General features: G+C 37.8%; 1 protein-coding gene across 1 annotated transcript; it reads right to left on the reverse strand.

Moving 5' to 3' along the window:
- Nucleotides 1-497: 497 nt before the first annotated feature.
- Nucleotides 498-21408, reverse strand: cplx4a (complexin 4a). Its single transcript, XM_061876527.1, has 3 exons — nucleotides 21096-21408; nucleotides 14838-14925; nucleotides 498-2599 (listed from the first exon to the last, which is right to left on the reverse strand). The coding sequence occupies exons 1-3, from the start codon at nucleotides 21257-21259 to the stop codon at nucleotides 2372-2374; spliced, it is 480 nt and encodes a 159-aa protein (XP_061732511.1). The 5' UTR covers nucleotides 21260-21408; the 3' UTR covers nucleotides 498-2371.

Consider the following 21408-nt stretch of genomic DNA (forward strand, 5'->3'; position numbering starts at 1 on the left):
AGGTCACACATTTAGCAAACATAACGGCACCAGCAGTCAAACTGACACACGTCGAGAGATAGTGGGAGGAGCTTGTGTGATCCTATTAGATGTTAATCTTCTGTCTGCAAATCCACAGCCGCTCAAACTTGGGCCCATGCGAAACTCTTAACCGTCGGCCGTGTTGAGCAGCTCAGACCCCAGACCCCCAGGCCTTAATCACATCCCCGCCAACCCATTGCCAAGTGTTTGGATAATGCCCAATTAAATTAAGACCTGTTTCTTCCTTCCTTCCCCGCCCAGTTGCCTGGATTAATCACAATTGTTTGATAGACTTTAATGGCTCGCGCCCGCGTGTGTGTGTGTTTAAAAATCCAATTGAGGATCTGAAATGTGATCGTGTGCAGGGTCGAATCCAAACATACGAGTAGCTTTGATGGACTTATGCAAAAAAAATAACAAAAAAAAACATGGCTTCCAACATAAAGTACTATCTATCTATCCATTGAGACACAAACTAGTACATAATACACCTTTTTATTTTAATAAGTCTCATGCTTTTATGTACAGTGCTTTTTGATTTCACCTTGTGCAATCCTGCGAATGAGCAGATGTCATCTTTATATGTCATTCAAATCAGCATGTGAGGGTTGGAACAAGCGCCTGCTTTGCGTCGACAACAGAAACCACCTCTATAAACCTCCTATAATGAACTCCAACACAACATACATACAAAAGAAATCTACTAGAACCACCAGAAGGGAAGTCGAGACTCAAAACACTCTAACAAAATACATGTGTACTGTAATTATTTCATACTGTAAGACCTTGACATATTGGACTGTAAACAACACCTTTTAAGGAGACTAATTGTATCATTTATGATAGTTTTCTGAACATAGGGGATGTAAATATGGCTTTTTTCAGTATTAATTATATATATATATACATATGTATGTATATATATATATATATATATATATATATATATATATATATATATATATATATATATATATACATAGTAACACTTTAGTATGGGGAACATATTTATCATTAATTAACCATTATTAACATGCAAATTAGTAACATATTGGTTCTTAATTAGTCATTATTAAGTACTTATTAATGCCTTATTCTGCATGGCCTTATTATACAAGCAGTAAGCCATTAACTAAGAGTCTTCCCTCAATAACCTTAGAATTATTGCTTATTAGTAACCCTAGCCCTAGCCCTAACCCTTATATGTTCCCCTAGAGTCCAAATAACTCTAAATTAAGTGAAGTGAATTATATTAATATAGCGCTTTTTCTCTAGTGACTCAAAGCGCTTTACATAGTGATTCCCAATATCTAAGATACATTTAAACCAGTGTGGGTGACACTCGGAGCAGGTGGGTAAAGTGTCTTGCCCAAGGACACAACGGCAGAGAAAAGGATGGCGGAAGCGGGGATCGAACCTGGAAACCTCAAGTTGATGGCACAGCCACTCTACCAACCGAGCTATACCGGCCCAAGTCTTTGTTACTTCGAATATGTTCCCCATACTAAAGTGTTACTATATATATATATATATATATATATATATATATATATATATATATATATATATATATATATATATATATGTATATATATATATATATATATATATATATATATATATACATATACATATATATATATGTATATGTATATGTATATAGAGTTGAGGTTTCTGTGGTTTATCCGTTATACAGTGCTCAATACCGGGGTAGAGCGATATATATGTTAGGTCAGAAAATATCACAGAGGCTATATCATCCCTACAAGCCTGATTCGCAGGTTTTCCTGCTCGTCGAAGGATAAAATCAGGTTCGTAGGGATGATATGGCCTCTGTGTTTTTTCTGACCTAACGTATACATATATACATACATATATTAATGTATTTATTTTCAAAGTGTTAAATATTGAACAGGGAAAATGGTCACAATCATGTTAAAACGATCATAATGCAAGTATTTTTAATGCTTCAATTAATATGCAGTTGTGTGCAAAAGTCTAAACCACCACTAGTTTTGTTGTTTTGTTGATCTCAGCGGCCATGTTGCCATAATAACATTAAGGTAAGACACACACAGGATTACGGTAAAACGCAGAAAAAACAACTTTAAAGCAGGTCGGCGACTGGGCTAAAAAAGAATCTGGAATAAAGTGCAAATACGTACATTTATTTTCGCCGTTTGTGTGGTTAATGGTATTAATTTGTCTTCCCCCATGAAGCATGGGGTAGTCTGTTAATGAAACAAAGAAAAAGCGTGGCTAAAACAAGAAATCTAATGGTGGCTTTCACATCGCAATGTAGTTCGACTCCAAAGCATCACAGGTCTTCGTCCTCTTCCGGGTCGCCGCCTCACATTAAAGCGCACTTCTCCTCGGCTTTGGTCTTGAGCTCGGTGACGGTGGCCGACGCCTTCTCCTTCAGCTGGTCCATGTCCATGTTCTGCAAGTTCTGAATCTGGCCCATGAGGGAGTCCTTGCCCTCCTCCTCCGTGGCATCCTCGTCCACCATCTTCAGCAGGTCCTCGGGCACGTCCACGTCGTCGCCGGCCATCTCGATCATGTTCTCGTCCTGCTCGCTCTGTAAGGGCAAAGAGACCAAAAAACGCTCAGACTTGATTGATTTGATTAAATTCCATATCATCAAAATCAAATTATTGATTGATTGATTGAAACTTTTATTAGTAGATTGCACAGTACAGTTCATATTCCGTACAATAGACCACTAAATGGTAACACCCAAATACATTTTTCAACTCGTTTAGGTGGGGTCCACGTTCATCATTTCATGGTAAAGACTCCATTAGAGTATTTACATGTACCATGGATGAGAACCACATCTGGTACTTTGTAGCACCAACTGAATCCCGCAGAATCCAACAGTGCCATGCAATCCCTACCCAGGTCTTGTGTCTTGGCGATCACTCCGGCAGCACTGAGAGCTGACTACGCCAAACTACCTCTAGGTAATTTTTTAATTTTTAATGCCAACGAAAAAAATGACTCAAAAACCACTCCAAAATTAGTCAATTTATGAATGTACAACTGTTTGTTTATGTCAAATTGTTTGTTTATTTTGTTGACCACTGACAGAAAAAATAATAAAATAAACTAAATAAGGCTCCAAATTTCCAATAATGCGTTAGCTTGATGCTAATATGCAATAGTTTGGCTATTAAATTGCTACTGATTAGCATTAGCGTTTTCACATGGTGCTTTGGACACCTCCACATTAAGATGCAGATTATAATCAAACAGCTGGTGCATAATAGTTACAATACCTACAGTATTACCATTTTGTAGGGTGCAACAAAAAGATGAGACAGCAAAGACCGAACTAATCAAAATACCATGAACTATACAATACTGACGTCTTGGACTTGCAACTGTACTTGAGACTCAGACATCCATCCATCCATTTCCTACCGCTTGTCCCGTTCAGGGTTCGGGACCCTGGACAAGTCGCCATCTCATCATGTGAGGAGAAAAGCAGATACAACAACTGGACAACAACTGGACAGCAGTTGTCATAATCAGCTCTTTTTTAAATGTTGCAATGAAAATTAGATTTTATTGTCAAAAACAATCACGTGTGTTTTTTTCTCTTCTTTATTCATTTTTTTTTTGTGTGTGTGTGTGTGTACAGCACTTTGTGTTTGCCAGTAAGTTTGATTTGATTTGAATTAATATTCATTAGCATACACAAAAGTACCAAAAATTGATACTGGTATTGATTCCCAGGTATTTGGTATCGTATTGGTTCAAATGGGAACCGTACCCATCCCCAATAAGTACTCATATTCCTGTAAGTCGTGCCGTTATAGAAAACATAGCTACAGCAATAGAAAAAAAGCAACACACCGTTGGAGTATTCATTGACTTATGTAAAGCTTTTGACATAATCGATCATTCCTTACTTCTGCAGAAATTGGAAACATGTGGTATAAGAGGTGTTTCGCAACAGTGGTTAAGTAGTTATTTAAGTAACAGATCTCAATATGTGGAAATGAATAAGATTAAATCACAGCCAAGAAGAGTAACTTGTGGGGTTCCACGAGGCTCGGTATTGGGACCTAAGTTATTTATACTCTACCTAAATGATATTTGTTCAGTATCTAATAAATTAAAATGTATTATGTTTGCAGATGATACAAATGTATATTGTTCAGGAGAAGACTTGAAGGAAGTGTTGAGGATAATAGAGGTTGAGTTAATTCAGCTAAAAAAATGGTTTGATAGTAATAAGTTACCATTAAATGATAAGAAAACTAAATTTATGGTGTTTAGTGGTTCAAGGACAAATTGTGAAGCAAAATTAAAATTAAATCAAGTGGAAATTGATAGAGTATATGAAACTAAATTCTTGGGAATAATAATTGATCATGAACTGTGTTGGAAACCGCATATTGAATATATAAAGGGAAGAATATCCAAATCTATTGCTATTCTTTATAAAGTAAGACACATGCTGAATAAGACATGCCTGCATATGTTGTATTATTCTTTTATTTTTCCATATTTAACGTATTGTGTTGAAATTTGGGGAAATGTTTATAAAACAAACATAGACCCAATAATAAAACTTCAAAAAAGGGTCATTAGAATAATACACATAGCCTGCTACTATGAACATACCAATCCATTATTTATGAGTTCAAATGTATTAACATTTTCAGACATTGTGTTTTTAAAAACAATGGAAATTATGTTTCGAGTAAATAACAACAGGCTTCCAGCTTGTATTCTCAGGCTATTTCATTTAAGAGGAGAAAACTATAATTTACGGGGGATATCGATTTTTGAAATAGGTAAAGCGAGAACAAATATAAAATACAAATGTTTTACAGTTTTAGGAGTTAAATGGTGGAACAATCTCAGTGAGGAGCTGAAGACATGCACTTCTTTGGTAAGGTTTAAGAAAACGTTGAAAGGTAAAATAATTGAAATATATAAAATATAGTAACAATTACTTTCATCCCATTGATTTTTTTTTTTTTTTTTAACGTTGATGTTCCTTCAGTGAAGGTATAGGATAGGCATATATAAGCTTTGGCTTCAGCCTATTCCTTTTTTGGTAATTATTTTTCTTTTCTTTCGTGTGTAAATGTGCATAATTGTATACATATAACATGTACTGTAAAACTGATCACACAAAATGGTTGATTGATTTGATTGATTATATGACCGAAATAAACTTATTTCATTCATTCATTAATTTATTCATTACCTCCGCCAAGGAGGTATGTTTTCATTGCATGCTGACAAAATTAAGTTTTACCGTTTTTAAATGTTCTTTCAAACATGAATCCTACCAGCAAAATAAAACAGATTTGGCAAAAGTCTTTGCTCTGCTGAGTGCCGTTCTAGTTATGTCCATGTTTTTACCCAGAAAGGACTTCACAAAACTTAGTAAAAGGTGTTTGTTATGCTCATAGGGAAAATCAATGATTTTTTTTGCGCAGTTCCAAAAAAAGGTATGTGTTTTGTTTATTTATTTTTTCTAAACATTGCAACATTTGTGATTGTTCCTTTATTCTACCTACAGTACGTGTCCAAGGATACATTCACACTGCAAGGTCGGCTATCCAATTTTGGATTTTTTTTAGTGGCCTTTCACACACAAAATTGCGATTTTTAATGTGAATGCAGTTTGACCCGCATGATGTCGTGACGTTGCACGCACCACAATGTTTACATAAGTCAACATGGCTTCCACTCTAGTTGGTCTCAGTATTGGCGCGTTTGTGGCAATTTCAAGGATGTTGTGCAATCAAAGTCAAGCATTTTTTTAACCAAATTATTGCACGTAGAAAACGAAGAAGAACGAGTATTTTGGCTCTCGCAGTTTTATAGGATATTTTGTTTCGATGTCTGCTTGTGATGGAACTTTCACGTGAGTTCCTAAAACATATTATTTTCACCTGTTTTCTACACTGTCGTCAACTAATTATTTTGTTACCGTCTATTTTTTGTGAATAATTGTGATGCTTATCGCTTTTTAATGACATTGTGGTCGGATGAATCCGACCTGAGCGCAGTAAAGTTCACATTGAGTCCGCATTTATGTCTGATTTATTTCCAAGAGGCCTGTGTCGCATATGAAAAGTTTGGAATTGCTCTACTCACACTGACATGAACAAATCCAATATTGATCACATTAGGGCAAAAAAAATTGGAATTGACCTGCAGTGTGAACAAGGCCTTTATGTACAATTTCGAGCCCAACTAAATTTAAATGGTTTATTCTTTGACTTCGGTCCTCTCATAATTCCCAATAGGCACCTTTACCAACCAGGCCAATACTGTATTTTTTTTGTTAGCAGGATTGTTACTAAAATGATTTTCACAAAACGTTGTGGATGCATGTCGAATGGACCAAGAAAAAAACTAACCATAGTGCATTTTGCAAGGTTTCGGGGAGAAAAAACCCATGATTTTATTGAACTTGTGTCAACATTTCCAATATTTTCCTTAATTTATTGGAAAACAATATATCTATTTTAATGGTGATATCTAGTGGTCTGCAGAAGGCTTCTACTTATGAAGGTCTACAATTCAGCAGAAAATTGTTTATCCTGAGTGCCTTTCCAATTATTTCCAAAAGTTTTTTTTTTTCTTCAGAATTATACCTAAAACTTATTGAACCATTTTTTTTGTAACATGGAGAAAATAATTGTTTTAAAGACAGTTTTTTAAATTTCCAAAATTTTTCATGAATCACATTTATAAATGTAATTTTTTTTGTGAAATTTATGAAGTATGCAAAAAGTATTGCTACATTTTTTTTGAAATTTGTTTAGGGATGGAGCATGGAGCATGGGACAAATAACTTACTTAATTTTGGTGCAAGGCCGCCTTAATGCACAGGCTTGCCTGGGGTGAAGCCCAGGGGCCCCCGATTTTGATGGCAGATGGCAATGACTGGTGGTTCATAGCTATCAATCACAAACAGCTCAGCTTCATCTGGTGATTGTGTACTCTCTCTCTCTCCCGCGTTGTTTTATTTTTTACTTCCTACTAGAATCCACATCGCCCGTGTGAGAGACCAGTGTACTACCATTGAGCTAAAACACAGACATATCCCGGATCGCCAGCAGTTGACTGGCTGCTGTTACACTCGTGCAGATATATTAAAGAACAAAATTATTTTTAAAACTTCTGATATTTTTGCAATATTGCTATTCTGTTCAGTGAAATCCTGATTTTTTATTTTCAAAGTGTGTTTTCATCGTGGGTGTTGAGTTTAATGGTGGTGGCGGGGGAGATTTGTTGGGGTCTGGGGGAAGCCTTCAACATCAATCAATCAATCAATGTTTACTTATATAGCCCCTAAATCACTAGTGTCTCAAAGGGCTGCACAAACCACAACACCAACCACTACGACATCCTCGGTAGGCCCACATAAGGGCAAGGAAAACTCACACCTAGTGGGACGTCGGTGACAATGATGACTATCTGCTTATGCTTATGCTTATGTGGATAAAAGTGCCTCAACATTATTACCTCCGTCAAAAGGTTATGTGATCAATGGAGCTTGTCTGTCAGTTAAGGTTTGTTAGCATCCATCAATCCATTCATCCACCCATCCATCCATCATCTTCCGCTTATCCAAGGTCTGGTTGCGGGGGCTGCAGCCTAAGCAGGGAAGCCCAGACTTCCCTCCCCCCAGCCACTTCGTCCAGCTCTTTCCGGGGGATCCCGAGGCGTTCCCAGGCCAGCCGGGAGACATAGTCTTCCCAACGTGTCCTGGGTCTTCCCCGTGGCCTCCTGCTGGCCGGACGTCCCCGAACCCTCTAAGGGAGAGCCCCGACACCCGGCGGAGGAAACTAATTTCGGCCGCTTGTACCCGTGATCTTGTCCTTTCGGTCATAACCCAAAGCTCATGACCATAGGTGAGGATGGGAACGTAGATCGACCGGTAAATTGAGAGCTTTGCCTTCCGGCTCAGCTCCATCTTCACCACAACGGATCGATACAGCGTCCGTATTACTGAACACGCCGCACCGATCCGCCTGTCGATCTCACGATCCACTCTTCCCTCACTCATGAACAAGACTCCTAGGTACATGAAATCCTCCACTTGGGCCAAGATCTCCTCCCCAACCCGGAGATGGCACTCCAACTTTTTCCGGGCGAGAACCATGGACTCGGACTTGGAGGTGCTGATTCCCATCCCAGTCGCTTCACACTTGGCTGCAAACCTATCTAGTGAGAGCTGAAGATCCTGGCCAGGTGAAGCCATCAGGACTACTTAATCTGCAAAAAGCAGAGACCTAATCCTGCGGCCACTAAACAGGAACCCCTCAATGCTGGGACTACCCCTAGAAATTCTGTCCATAAAAGTTCTGAACAGAATCGGTGACAAAGGGCAGGGTTTGTTAGCAACGTCACGCAAAAACTTATGGGCAGATTTTATGACCCTCCCAGAAAATGCGATAGGAAACAGTTGACTGGATTTTGGGGGTGATCCAAATCTACTACGTTACCTTACGTTTACATTTTGAGCCTCAACTTGGTCCTGCCGCCACCCGCAGAGACACAGAAAGTGGATGACTGCTAAGAGGGTTCACTTGGTTTATTTCATACCAACATAGTTATGGTTTTAATGATCCTTTCAGGAATTTTCAGAAATGATATGAGTACCAATTATTAGATTCTGGGGTAATTCGGATCATTGTCTGGATTTAGGACTTTGTCAAATGAATTATTAACTATTGGAAGATATACGGCTTAGCGATTGTCTGGGCCCTTCGAGTACTTTTCTAGTTTTTTCATTACATTTCGCCCCAAGTTAAGGAGTTCAAGTACTTTGGGATATTGTTCTTGAGTGAGGGAAGAGTGTATCGCGAGATCGACAGGCGGATCGGTGCGGCATCTGCAGTGATGCTGAGCCTGTATCGATCCATAGTGGTGAAGAAAGGCGCTGAGCCGGAAGGCAAAGCTCTCAGTTTACCGGTCGATCTACGTTCCTGTCCACATGAGCTTTGGGTTATGACTGAAAGGACACAAGCGACCAAATGAGTTTCCTCCGTCGGATGGCGAGTCTCTTCCTTAGAGATAGGGTGAGAAGCTCTGTCATCCGGGAGAATTCAGAGGAAAGTCACCGCTCCTCCACATTGAGAGGAGCCAGATGAGGTGGTTCTGGTCAGAATGCCCCCCAGCGCCTCACTGGGGAGGTGTTTAGTGCACGTCCGACCTGTAGGAGGGCACAGGAAAGACCTAGAACATGTTGGAGAAACTATGTTTTCCAGCTGGCCTAGGAACGCCTCAGGATCCCCCGGGAAGAGCTGGACAAAGTAGCTGGGGAGAGGGAAGTCTGGGCTTCTCTGCTTAGGCTGCTACCCCCGCGACCTGACTTCGGGTGCGGAATAAGATGGATGGATGGACTCGTTGACATTATACACCGGTTGGTAATTATGAAGCTTTTTTATTTTATTTGGCCTTGGTGGAATTTACAGTATCCCCACTTTTTGTTCACAGATTTTGTCACATTTTTTACCAAATCAAGTTTTTTGGTGGAGGTTTGCTCTAAATTTTTTTGAGCTAGGCAATGATTTCATGACATGTGTTGATCCACTTAGTACTGTTGGGCATTGGCAGAGGTCTTTGCTCGACAGTGTGGCTTACTCCTGCTGAGGAAGTTAATATTTTAGGGTTACTTTTGGGATGTTCTGTTTGCAGGACTATACAAAAACGACGTAATAAGTCGTTTTCCGATTGTAGGGACTTTTTGGAGTTCCTATAACCTTTTTAGTCCCCAGGCCGTTTCTGACATACGGAAACTACGGCCCCCTGATCCTATAACCATTTTAGCTTCTACTCTGAGGCAGGGTCTAAACCACAGGTGTCAAACTCAAAGCCCGGGGGCCAAATCTGGCCCGCCACCTTATTTTACGTGGCCTTCGTAAGCCTGGAAATAATATGTGTCAATAAAATACTTAATGTTTTCTTACTAAATATATTTGTTCTTTCCCTTTTCACATAAAAATCATGTACTGCATGCACTTGAATATTTTTAAAAATTCCATATTATCAAAATCAAATTATTATGTTATCATTTATTCCAAAAATATTTTTTTGTTAAAATAAACCTAAATACTGTACTTAAATATCTGCTTGACTTGTGATTTTAACGGTTAAATTCCGTCATATGAATTTTTTACTGTATACAGTAAGACACTAAAACATTAAAAAGCAAACAAAAAAACCCCAACATTTTACGTGAAAAAACCCCCAAATCTGGCAGCTCCATTGCTTGAATTTTAGCACTAAAAACAGTGGTATCGTTTTTCCATTCCATTCTATTTATAAAAAAATGCTATATGCTGTAATAAACCCACTGATTTCACTGTAAAATTCTGGTGACTGACTGCCTGTTTTTAAAGTACAATTTCAATATCTTTTTTGCAGCTTATGTGAAAAACATACTGTTAATGTATTTTATATATATATATATATATATATATACATATATATATATATATATATATATATATATATATATATGTATATGTAGGTGTGGGAAAAATCACAAGACTACTTCATCTCTACAGAACTGTTTCATGAGGGGTTTCAGAAATCTCCTGATGATTGAGGGAACCCCTCATGAAACAGTTCTGTAGAGATGAAGTAGTCTTGTGATTTTTCCCACACCTACATATTGCGCTCTACCACGGTATCGAGCACTATTCTCTGGATAATCTATTCAAGACATATATATATATATTAATATACACATGTATATTGATGTATTACTCATTGTTAAAAGTGGCCCTCTGAGGGCAACCATAACTGTGATGTGGCCCTCAATGAAAACAAGTTTGACACCCCTGGTCTAAACTGAGTCCCATCGGAACTAAAATATATGTTAGGTCAGGAAAATACACAGAGGCTATATCATCCCTACAAGCCTGTTTCACAGGTTTCCGAGCAGGGAAACCTGCAAAACAGCCTTGTAGGGATGATACACAGAGGCTATATCATCCCTACAAGCCTGTTTCACAGGTTTCCGAGCAGGGAAACCTGCAAAACAGCCTTGTAGGGATGATACACAGAAGCTATATCATCCCTACAAGCCTGTTTCACAGGTTTCCGAGCAGGGAAACCTGTGAAACAGGCTTGTAGAGATGATACACAGAGGCTATATCATCTCTACAAGCCTGTTTCACAGGTTTCCGAGCAGAGAAACCTGCAAAACAGGCTTGTAGGGATGATATAGACTCTGTGTTTTTTCCTGACCTAACATATATTCCGCTCTACCCCGGTATTGACGACGGCATGGCGCTTAGAATGTACATTTCAATATTTTATAGACTGTTTGTATCTGTCTTTTTCACTGTAAATTGTTAGAGATGGATATGTAGACAGAAAAGTTTCACATGTCTGAGGGTGTAAGCCAAAGAAAGACGGGACGCGGACATTGTCTGATTGTCGACCGCAGGTTGGAAGGAAAATAAATAAAGCTGAGAACAGTGGACAAAAGTCTCATCATTGGGCCGACCCGAATCCGTTGCACAATGTCCTTTCCAAATAAAAAGTACTGGATCTGTCAGAGTTACTTGGTGACAAACTCCAAATTGCAGAAGTGGAGGCAGGCATGAGTGAGAAAACATGATTTAATTAAAATATAGAATAAGAACAAACAAAAGGGTACTAACAAAGGACGCGCACAAGGCGGATAACAAACAAAAGGGTCTTTAGCATGGAAGCTAGCAAGAAACAAAAAGGGGCCTAGCGTGGAAGCTAGCAGGTAGCAAACAGGAAAACAGAAGTCGTTACTTGTAGAGTGAAAACAAAACGGAAGCAGGGAACAAAAAACAGTAAGCTACAAACAGATACCGAAAGATAGCTTACTGCTACGCTGCAATGACTCGACATGAAACGACACGACAGGAGCGACAATACGGAAGTCATCCACAAGACAAATCAATAATCCAGCACTGACTGGAAGACAAAGCAGGTACAAATAGAAGCGGGCTGATTGACACCAGGTGTGGCCAGGTGCCAATCAGCCGCAGCTGAGGGGAGACAAACAGGAAGCTGAACCAAAATAAGAGTGCTGACAGGAACTAAGGACAGGAAATACTAAACACACAGAGGAAAAACTAAAACACAAACAAACTGTCAGTGGCAAGCCTGACAGGATCAGTGGAGCAAAACAAAGTAAGACAACGAATAGGCTGGATGATTCGACCTCTTCACCTCTTGTTCTATCCTCCGTATACTTTCGATGTCATCGTCAAATAGCCGCGTGCGTGGGCTTCTTGGACCTGGTGCTGTAAGGTTCAAGCAGCCGGATTATCAGCAGCCGCGGTCTAAATATAACTTAGCACGAGACGCTAATGCCATTAGAGAGAACGGCAACTTCCTGTTTCCACGCGGTTATTCTGCGGGAATATTTATCGCTTCCCAGCCTGCTTTTGTTCCGAAGGTGCGAATCTATTCAGAAACGTCACCTCGTTAGCCGTTGTGGCTTCGCACACAATGCCAACCTGATTGGAGCAGAATAATTATATTTATACACGCCGTGTGCTTGCAAAGCAGAGACGGCCATTGTTGATTCACACAATCGCGGCACTGTCATCCTCAACAACCAAGGCCGCTAAACATGAAATAAAAACACACATTTTAATGAAAAAAAAAAAACACACAAAAAAAACCTTTTGTCCTAAACTGGATTGCTTCATTACAAGCAGGACAAACAGGACGCATTGATAGGATTCAAAGGCCAACATACCTTTTGTGCTCCTTCCATGGCTACTAAGTGTTCTTTAATAGTCCCTTTTTTTTTTTCTCCACACAAAAACAAAATGAAATGCAGTGAAGTAGAAGCTGTGTGGTCACACGCTCAAGTGATCCCAGGACACCTGCTCAGTGGATTTTTGGCTTGATAAGACTCCTTGTGGGTCACATGGGTCAACAGTTTCCTGTCTAATCTGGTGACGCACTGTTCACCACCTCTTGGAATCAGCGAGAAGCTCTACGATACAATAAACTACATGGTAGCACGGGCCTACACCAGCATTTTATTTCAAAACTAACCAGTTATTTTCAAAGGTAAAAAATATATATATTTTTTTATTAGTGTGGTGAGAGAGTAAACAGTCTGGATTCAGCAAAATATGCTCATAAAAAATCAGCTTTTCAGGGAGGCTTAGCTTTATTTACCACACTTTGAAAACACTTGCTAAGTTTTTCTATTTTTTGTATTATTTTATTAAGTTCGTTTTGTTATGTATTATTTTATCTTTGCTATTTTAGAACCCTTATTCTTTGTACTGTATCTAACAAAAAAACCTTTACAATTAATATTCATATTTTATTATATATATATATATATATACATACATACATACACATATATATCCATCCATCCATTTTCTACCGCATATATATATATATATATATATATATATATATATACATACATATCCATCCATCCTTTTCTACCGCTTGTCCCTTTTTGGAGTCGCGGGGGGTTGCTGGAGCATATCTCAGCTGCATTCGGGCGTTAGGCAGGGTACACCCTGGACAAATGTGTGTATATATACATGTATATATATATATATATATATATATATATATATATATATATATATATATATCTCCTGATGATTGAGGGAACCCCTCATGAAACAGATCTGTAGAGATGAAGTAGTCTTGTGATTTTTTCCCACACCTACATATTGCGCTCTACCACGGTATCGAGCACTATTCTCCGGATAATCCAATCAAGACATATATATATATATATATATATATGTATATATACACACATTTGTCCAGGGTGTACCCTGCCTAACGCCCGAATGCAGCTGAGATATGCTCCAGCAACCCCCCGCGACTCCAAAAAGGGACATATATATATATATATATATATATATATATATATATATATATATATATATATATATATATATATATATATATATGTATATATATATATATATATATATATATATATATATATATATATATATATATATATATATATATATATATATATATATATATATATATATATATATATATATATATGTATATACATGTATGTCAATCCTAATTTTAAAAAGATATATTGTGAAAAATTATGCAAATTAATTATAGTAACACAAGACCAGTGATTCTCAAACTATGGATAAGCGGGCTTCATCCAGTGGTACGCCAAATAATGACTTAATTAAAGTACAGCGTTTTATTTTCCTGTATTCAAACACAGTGTGTTTAATGTTACTGTGGCCAAAAATATTCAATATACTCTTCAATATACCTCTGCCTTGTTTTTAATGAATACTTGGGCCTACTACACTACTGTATTTTAATGTCGGTCCTTGTGGTGGTACTTGGATAGCCAAGTACTACCACAAAAGTTTGGATGATAGTATAATAGACGACAATTTTGCAAAAAAAAAATGGCAATATTGCTCAAATCTAATCGGCTTTTATGATGAAAAATGTGATGTGGAAGTTGTGGTTATGGTATTATTTTTTCGACCATGCATACAGTTAGAATTTGGTGCTTGACATATTTCCAGCGTCTTATTAAATAAAGTTCAAAAAAAGAGTAGGAAGAAGTAGAGCTTATTTTTCTGGTTTATATAATTGCTAAAACATTTTGTATGGTCACTTCCTGTGTTCAATCCGTAATACTAACAAATAAATAGATAAATGGGAAGTGAATGCTCAGTTTCAAAATAAAGGCGCATGTGTTTTTGTACGTTCATCCTTTTTTAGAATCCCCAACCTTTTCTACAAAACAAACTGTTACTCCACTCCTGGTTTTAGGATCATGTGAACTGTCGATTACGGCGCATGTTTACCTTAGGCAGCCTGTACTTTTCCCTGAGGCACACCCTCAGCGTCGCCCTCTCGGCTTTCTTGTGCAAGAAATCTGCATCCCTCTCCATCCTGAACACATAACATAAATCACTGTACACACTGCGAAAAGTCAGTGTTCAAAAACAAGAAAAAAATATATACAAAAATGAGGGTTATTTTATTTGAACTAAGCAAAATATCTGCCAATAGATAAAGAAAATTTGACTTGTCAAGACTTTCCAAAACAAGTCAAATTAGCTGACCTCAATGAACCCAAAAATACTTTAAAATAAGTATATTCTCACTGATAACAAGTGCACTTTTCTTGGTAGAAAAAAAAATTGACCTTTTTGCTCAATGTGTTGAAAAATATTCTTAAATAAGTAAATGCTAGTGCCATTATCTTGACATAATGATATCAGCTCGGCATTACATTTCTTGAAACCAGCAAACTTATACTAAAAATTAATTTATTGTTCTTACTGGAAACGCAACAAGGCAACCACTTGTTACTCTCAGGGTTTCCTAGCCGCTCAGGCAAATCATATGGTCTAAAAATGCATTTTTCCATCGACAACATGACATCATTGCGCATATATACAGCACGGCCCCTGGCCAAAATGTTTTTAATTGTAATTTTGAAGAATTCATCTGAATGTGCATGAACTATTTCTGTTCAAAATTGTTTGAAATGTCAAATGTTTAAAAATCAACTGTAAATTTACTATACTGTGCCAACTGTACGGGTACGTATTTTCTATTGTGTCATTGAAAATAAAATAGCAAAGTCCATCCGTTTTAATTATGAGACAAAATTGTGTTAAAGTCATGATTTTTTTTTTTCATGCTAGAAATAAGAAATTACTTTAAAATAGTAGTTTTATACTTGTGAGTGTTGATGACACAGCTTTGCAACAGTGGATATTCTAGTTTCAAGCGTGTTTTACTCAATATAGGTCATCAAATCTCAGCAACAAGCTGTAATATCTTACTGAGATCATTTGGAAAAAAAATAAAACAAGTAAAACACTAACATAAAATCTGCTTAGTGAGAAGAATTATGTTATGAGACAGAAAATAAGCAAATATCACCCTTATTTGAGATAAATAAATAAATGATAAATGGGTTGTACTTGTATAGTGCTTTTTCTACCTTCAAGGTACTCAAAGCGCTTTGACACTACTTCCACATTTACCCATTCACACACACATTCACACACTGATGGAGGGAGCTGCCATGCAAGGCGCCAACCAGCACCCATCAGGAGCAAGGGTGAATTGTCTTGCTCAGGACACAACGGACATGACGAGGTTGGTTCTAGGTGGGATTTGAACCAGGGACCCTCGGGTTGCGCACGGCCACTCTTCCACTGCGCCACGCCGAGATATTTAATCTTATTTGGATTTCAGTTTTTGCAGTGTGTAGTACTGTAAGTCACATAATTTTTTTTACAAAAAATCTGGACTGTGTCATTACAGTATACAGTGAATATTGTTTATCACTGTTGGGCGGATCTGTGGTTAATGTATTTCCGCATCATAAATCAAATACATACATAGCTTAAAAAACATGTTTACTAACTATTAAATACATGTCTTGCCATTACGAGATCCCTCATAAAACAACAGCCTTTAGTGACCTTTAGACTCTTCTAATCCTATATCGTAATGCTGCTGAGTCTGAGCCAATCAGGGTCCATGATACTGAACAACACACTGATTAATGTGGGCTCATCTGGTGGCCGATAATACTGTAGTAGTAGTAATAATAGTAATAATAATAATAATAACAATAATAATAATAATACATTTTATTTGTAAAATAGCACTTTACGTTGAGCAAACAACCTCAAAGTGCCACAGTGTAAAGAAATGGTAATAATAATAATAATAATAAAAAGATAATAAAAAAAATATATATATAAAACTAGAAACAGCCCAATAGCTAGAACCAGCATGCATATCTATAAAAAGGCTTCTTTAAAAAAATGAGTTTTTAAGCCTTTTTTAAAAGTATTTACAGTCTGAGGTACTCTCAAGTGGTCAGGGAGAGCATTCCACGGACTGGGAGCAGCAGAGCAGAAAGCCTGGTCTCCCATAGTTTGTAGCATTGTTCGTGGAGGTTGGAGCGGAGGTAGTATTGATATTTTTAGCTCTTTTAGCCAGTTTAATACTTAAAATGCTTCATTTAGGACAATAATATGCTAAGAATATGCTGAAAAAAAAACAAAAAGTCTGCGAGAATGAAGCCACAAACGTCAAAGATGTGGGGAGGGAGGCCTGTATTCCTGTAACCCCACTCATAGAGTGTGCCAGCTGTCGAGTTAGCCAGCCCGGGCTTTTAGCTCAGTGGTCAGCACACTTTCCTTTCATGCGAATCACGTCCCTGTGCGAAATGGGGCCGAACCGACTGGGTTACATTAGCACTTTGTGCTGTTACATTAGCACTTTGTTGTCCTCCAATGAGAAGTACATAGCTTACATGTTTTGATTGCACCTTCAATTCCATTTCAATGACTGCAAAAAGATTTGTACAATTTTTAAATAAATGTTTTTGTTATCATTATAAAGTTATTATTATTATGATATATTTTATGGTGTGAATGTTCCAAAGCATTCACACATATGGTTTTTCTTTTTATTCTTCTTCTCCAGATTTTGGCACGCTCTACCTTCCACATTTTTCATCCGATTCAAACTGTTCCAACTTCAAACTGTTCAGCCAATTCAGGAATCACAGGATTTCCCTTGATAAATTCCAAAAATTCACAGACTTCCCAGAATTCCAGGTTTTCCGGGACATTTTTCTCAGTCAAAATGAATTGGACATTTTTCAAACTTCCACCATTTCCACATTTTTCAACGTTGTTGGAAAATGCCATCACCAAACATTTAACTTTTTTTTTTTTTTTTTTTTTTACCATTTTCAAATTCTCTCTTTTCCTGGGATTCCCAAATTTTCTCAAAATTCCCATTAAAATTAATAGGATATTTGTCAAAATTCCTCAACTCCTAAATTTTTCATCTAATCTAAGCAATTTCAATTTCAAAATATTCAGCCTGTTCAGGAATTATGTGCTCTCCTTCAACAATTAAAAAAAAAAAATAAAATCCTGAATTCCTGAGAATTCCCAGTTTTTAGGGACATTTTCCCCATTCAAAATGAATTGTCCATTTTTCAAACTTCCACCATTTTTCAACCTATTCAAACCATTCCAACATCAAACACATTGCACTCATCCTGGATATTTAAACTATAATTTTTCCCAGAATACCCAGTTTTCAAACCCTATTTTCACCTTTTTTTCTGTCGACTACTCTTCCCACATTTTTCAACTCACGTCAACTGTTCCACCAACAAAACATTACTCTTATTCAGGACCAAAAACAAAGTTGATTTTTGAACTGTAAAAATTCCTGGTTTTCCCAAAATTCTTGGAATTCCGTAATACCATTTCTCAAATAAAAATTCTACTCGACCGTTTTGAAAAATTCCAGCACCAACCATTCAAAACATTCAAGTTTTTTTTGGTTTTTTTACCGTTTTCAAAAAAATTCTCTCTTTTCCCGGAATTCCTAAATTTTCTCGAAATTTCCATGAAAATGAATGCAATATTTGTCAAAATTCCTCAACTTCTACATTTTCATCTAATTTAAACAGTTTCAATTTCAAAATATTCAGCCTGTTCAGAAATTATGTGATCTCTTTCAACATATCTAAAAAAAAAAAAAATCCTGGATTTCCCAGAATTATCAGTTTTAGGGACATTTACCCCATTCAAAATGAATTGACCATTTTTCAAACCTCCACCATTCCCACATGTTTCAACCAATTCAAACCATTCCAACATCAAACACATTGCACTCATCCTGGAAATACAAACTAAAACTTTCCTAAATTCCAAACCAAATTCCGGTTTTCCTGGAAATTCAAATTCTTCAACATTCAAACAAATTTTACATTGATACTACATTCTGTCGGCATTTCACTTCAACTTCACCATTGGAACATTCACATGCAACTCCTTCTGGAATCGCCTCTTCTAGTTATTATGTCATATTTGTTTATAATTATATATTTATAATTAAACCTAAAAATTAATGATTATATTCAAAAGCAGCAAAGCAAGTCAATGACCATCCATGCATTAATTTTCCACTGCAAAAAAAAAGTATTTGACATGGTAAAAAACTACCGTTTAAAGTCATGCCATCCCAGGTATGACAGGTATGCTTCTCACTTCGGGGTGAGTACTTTCTCCCTGGATCGGGATTATCAGACCCGACTAGGGAGGAGCACATTTGAAATCAAGGCAACACAACCCGACTTATTTTTAACAAACTGGCTGTGTTTTTTGACATGTTACAGTAGGGAAAGGATTCACACAACATAATTCCTGGGTGGATCTTGCGTTAGAGGAAGATCATTTGGCCATGCAGTCTGTTGAAAATGATGGAAAGCGCCACTCTACATTGCAACTGACGCTGTGGTCAAATTTGGAATTGCCACAAAACACATTTCAAAAGTGGACAGTGTACTCCCCCAAATTTGTCACGTTTCATATGTCAGGTAAACCCGGACAAATGGGGCCCTATAAATTCCCTTCCTACTGTATTTAGTATGTCCTTAGCACTGTTATGTTTTTGACATATATTCTACTGTTCTTGTTCATTAGTTGAATTGTGTGTAATGTAGTGAACATGAATACATAAAAAAAAAATGCACGTGAAGCATTTAAAGAGAGGCTGATTAAATCTTGTTACATAATTCAGGCTCCATGCTGCAAAATCCCCTCTGCCTGCTCACGAACACGTCATTTTTTTGTTTGCATTTTTTTAAATGCTGAAAAACTTCATGTTTTCCTTTTTTAATTTCCAGATGCACACCTGGAAATGGGCTGAATACTTTTAATATGTTTTTGCAGGTGATGTTTAGAATAACATGGCTGTCCATGTTATATTGGACGGCGTGGCGCAGTGGGAGAGTGGCCGTGCGCAACCCGAGGGTCCCTGGTTCAAATCCCCCCTAGTACCAACCTCGTTGTGTCCTGAGCAAGACACTTCACCCTTGCTCCTGATGGGTGCTGGTTGGCGCCTTGCATGGCAGCTCCCTCCATCAGTGTGTGAATGTGTGTGTGAATGGGTAAATGTGGAAGTAGTGTCAAAGCGCTTTGAGTACCTTGAAGGTAGAAAAGCGCTATACAAGTACAACCCATTTATTTGGTGCAAATGCACAATTTAAAATCTCACACGTTTCAAAAGTGGACACTGCACTCCCCCAAATTTGTTACGTTTCAAATGTCAGGTAAACCCGGACAAATGGGGCCCTATATATCCCCTTCCTACTGTATTTAGTATATTATTAGAACTGTTATGTTTTTGACATACAGTATATTCTGCTGTTTTTTTTGATTAGTTGAATTGTGTGTAATGTAGGGCAGTGGTCTCCAGCCCTTTTGTAGCTGCGGACCGGTCAACGCTTGATAATTTGTCCCGCGGCCCGGCGGGGAGGCCGTGGGGGGGGGGGGGTATTTTTATTTTTCTATACTTTTTTTGTCATGGGTTGGTGCACTAATTGTAAGTGTATCTTGTGTTTTTTATGTTGATTTGATTGAATTTGTTTTTACAAAAAATAATAAAAAATTCTTCTGCAGCCCAGTACCAATCGAGGCCCGGTGGTTGGGGACCACTGATTTAGTGAACATGAATGCATTAAAAAAATGCACGTGAAACATTTAAATCTTGTTACGTAATTCAGGCTCTATGCTGCAAAATCCCCTCTTCCTCCTCACGAACACGTCATTTTTTGGGAGCAATTTCTTTTTAAAATGATGCAAAACTTCATGTTGTCCTTTTTTAATTTCCAGATGCACACCTGGCAATTGGATGAATACTATTAATTTTTTTTTTATAGGTGATGCTTAGAATAACATGACTGTCCATGTTATTTTTGGTGCAAATGCACAATTTAAAATCTTTTTTTTTTCCTGTTCTGTTTTGAAAAATCCTCCATGATCGAAGGAAAGTAAAAGAATACAAACGTAGATTAAGGGACAGATTATTGACGTCCGCACTGCGTCAATGCAGAATATGCAAACATGATCAGGCTGCTATATTGGACGTCCCGTTCAAAATAAAAAATAAAAAAAGACATTTATACAAATCAATGTGAGGAAGAAGGAAAAGCAACAACCACCAAGGTCAATACCGGAGGTCAACCTGTGGGAATCCAACATGGAGGAGCGTCCATGTCTACTTACTTCTCCTCCACCACCTGTTTCTGGTACTCCTCGTACTCCTCCCGGGTCATCCCCGCCGCCTTGGCCGGGTCCGAGGGGGTGGCCTCCTCCTCCTTGTCGCCTCCGCCACCGAGGCCTATTCCCGACAGCGGGTTCCCGATCATGCTCTTGATCAAGAAAGCCATGGCCACTTTTTGGAGTGCGTTGGTTCAGGTGGATTCTTATGCTTTTGCTCCGTTCCCTTTTAGCTCGTCCAATCCGGCGGTTGTAGCTCTCTAGCTAACCTGCTGCTGGTCTATGCAGTCAAGGACACACTGATGACAAGCAACACACA

This window comes from Nerophis ophidion, linkage group LG17 (assembly GCF_033978795.1).
Source record: "Nerophis ophidion isolate RoL-2023_Sa linkage group LG17, RoL_Noph_v1.0, whole genome shotgun sequence".
NCBI classification, from domain to species: Eukaryota; Metazoa; Chordata; class Actinopteri; order Syngnathiformes; family Syngnathidae; genus Nerophis; species Nerophis ophidion.

Excerpts from the sequence above, each read along its gene's own strand:
- cplx4a (XM_061876527.1), bottom strand. The coding sequence starts at position 21,259 with ATGGCTTTCTTGATCAAGAGCATGATCGGGAACCCGCTGTCGGGAATA. Across the intron at positions 14,926-21,095 it reads AAACAGGTGGTGGAGGAGAA|GATGGAGAGGGATGCAGATT; the intron begins GTAAGTAGACAT and ends TTATGTGTTCAG. Across the intron at positions 2,600-14,837 it reads AAAAGTACAGGCTGCCTAAG|AGCGAGCAGGACGAGAACAT; the intron begins GTAAACATGCGC and ends TTGCCCTTACAG.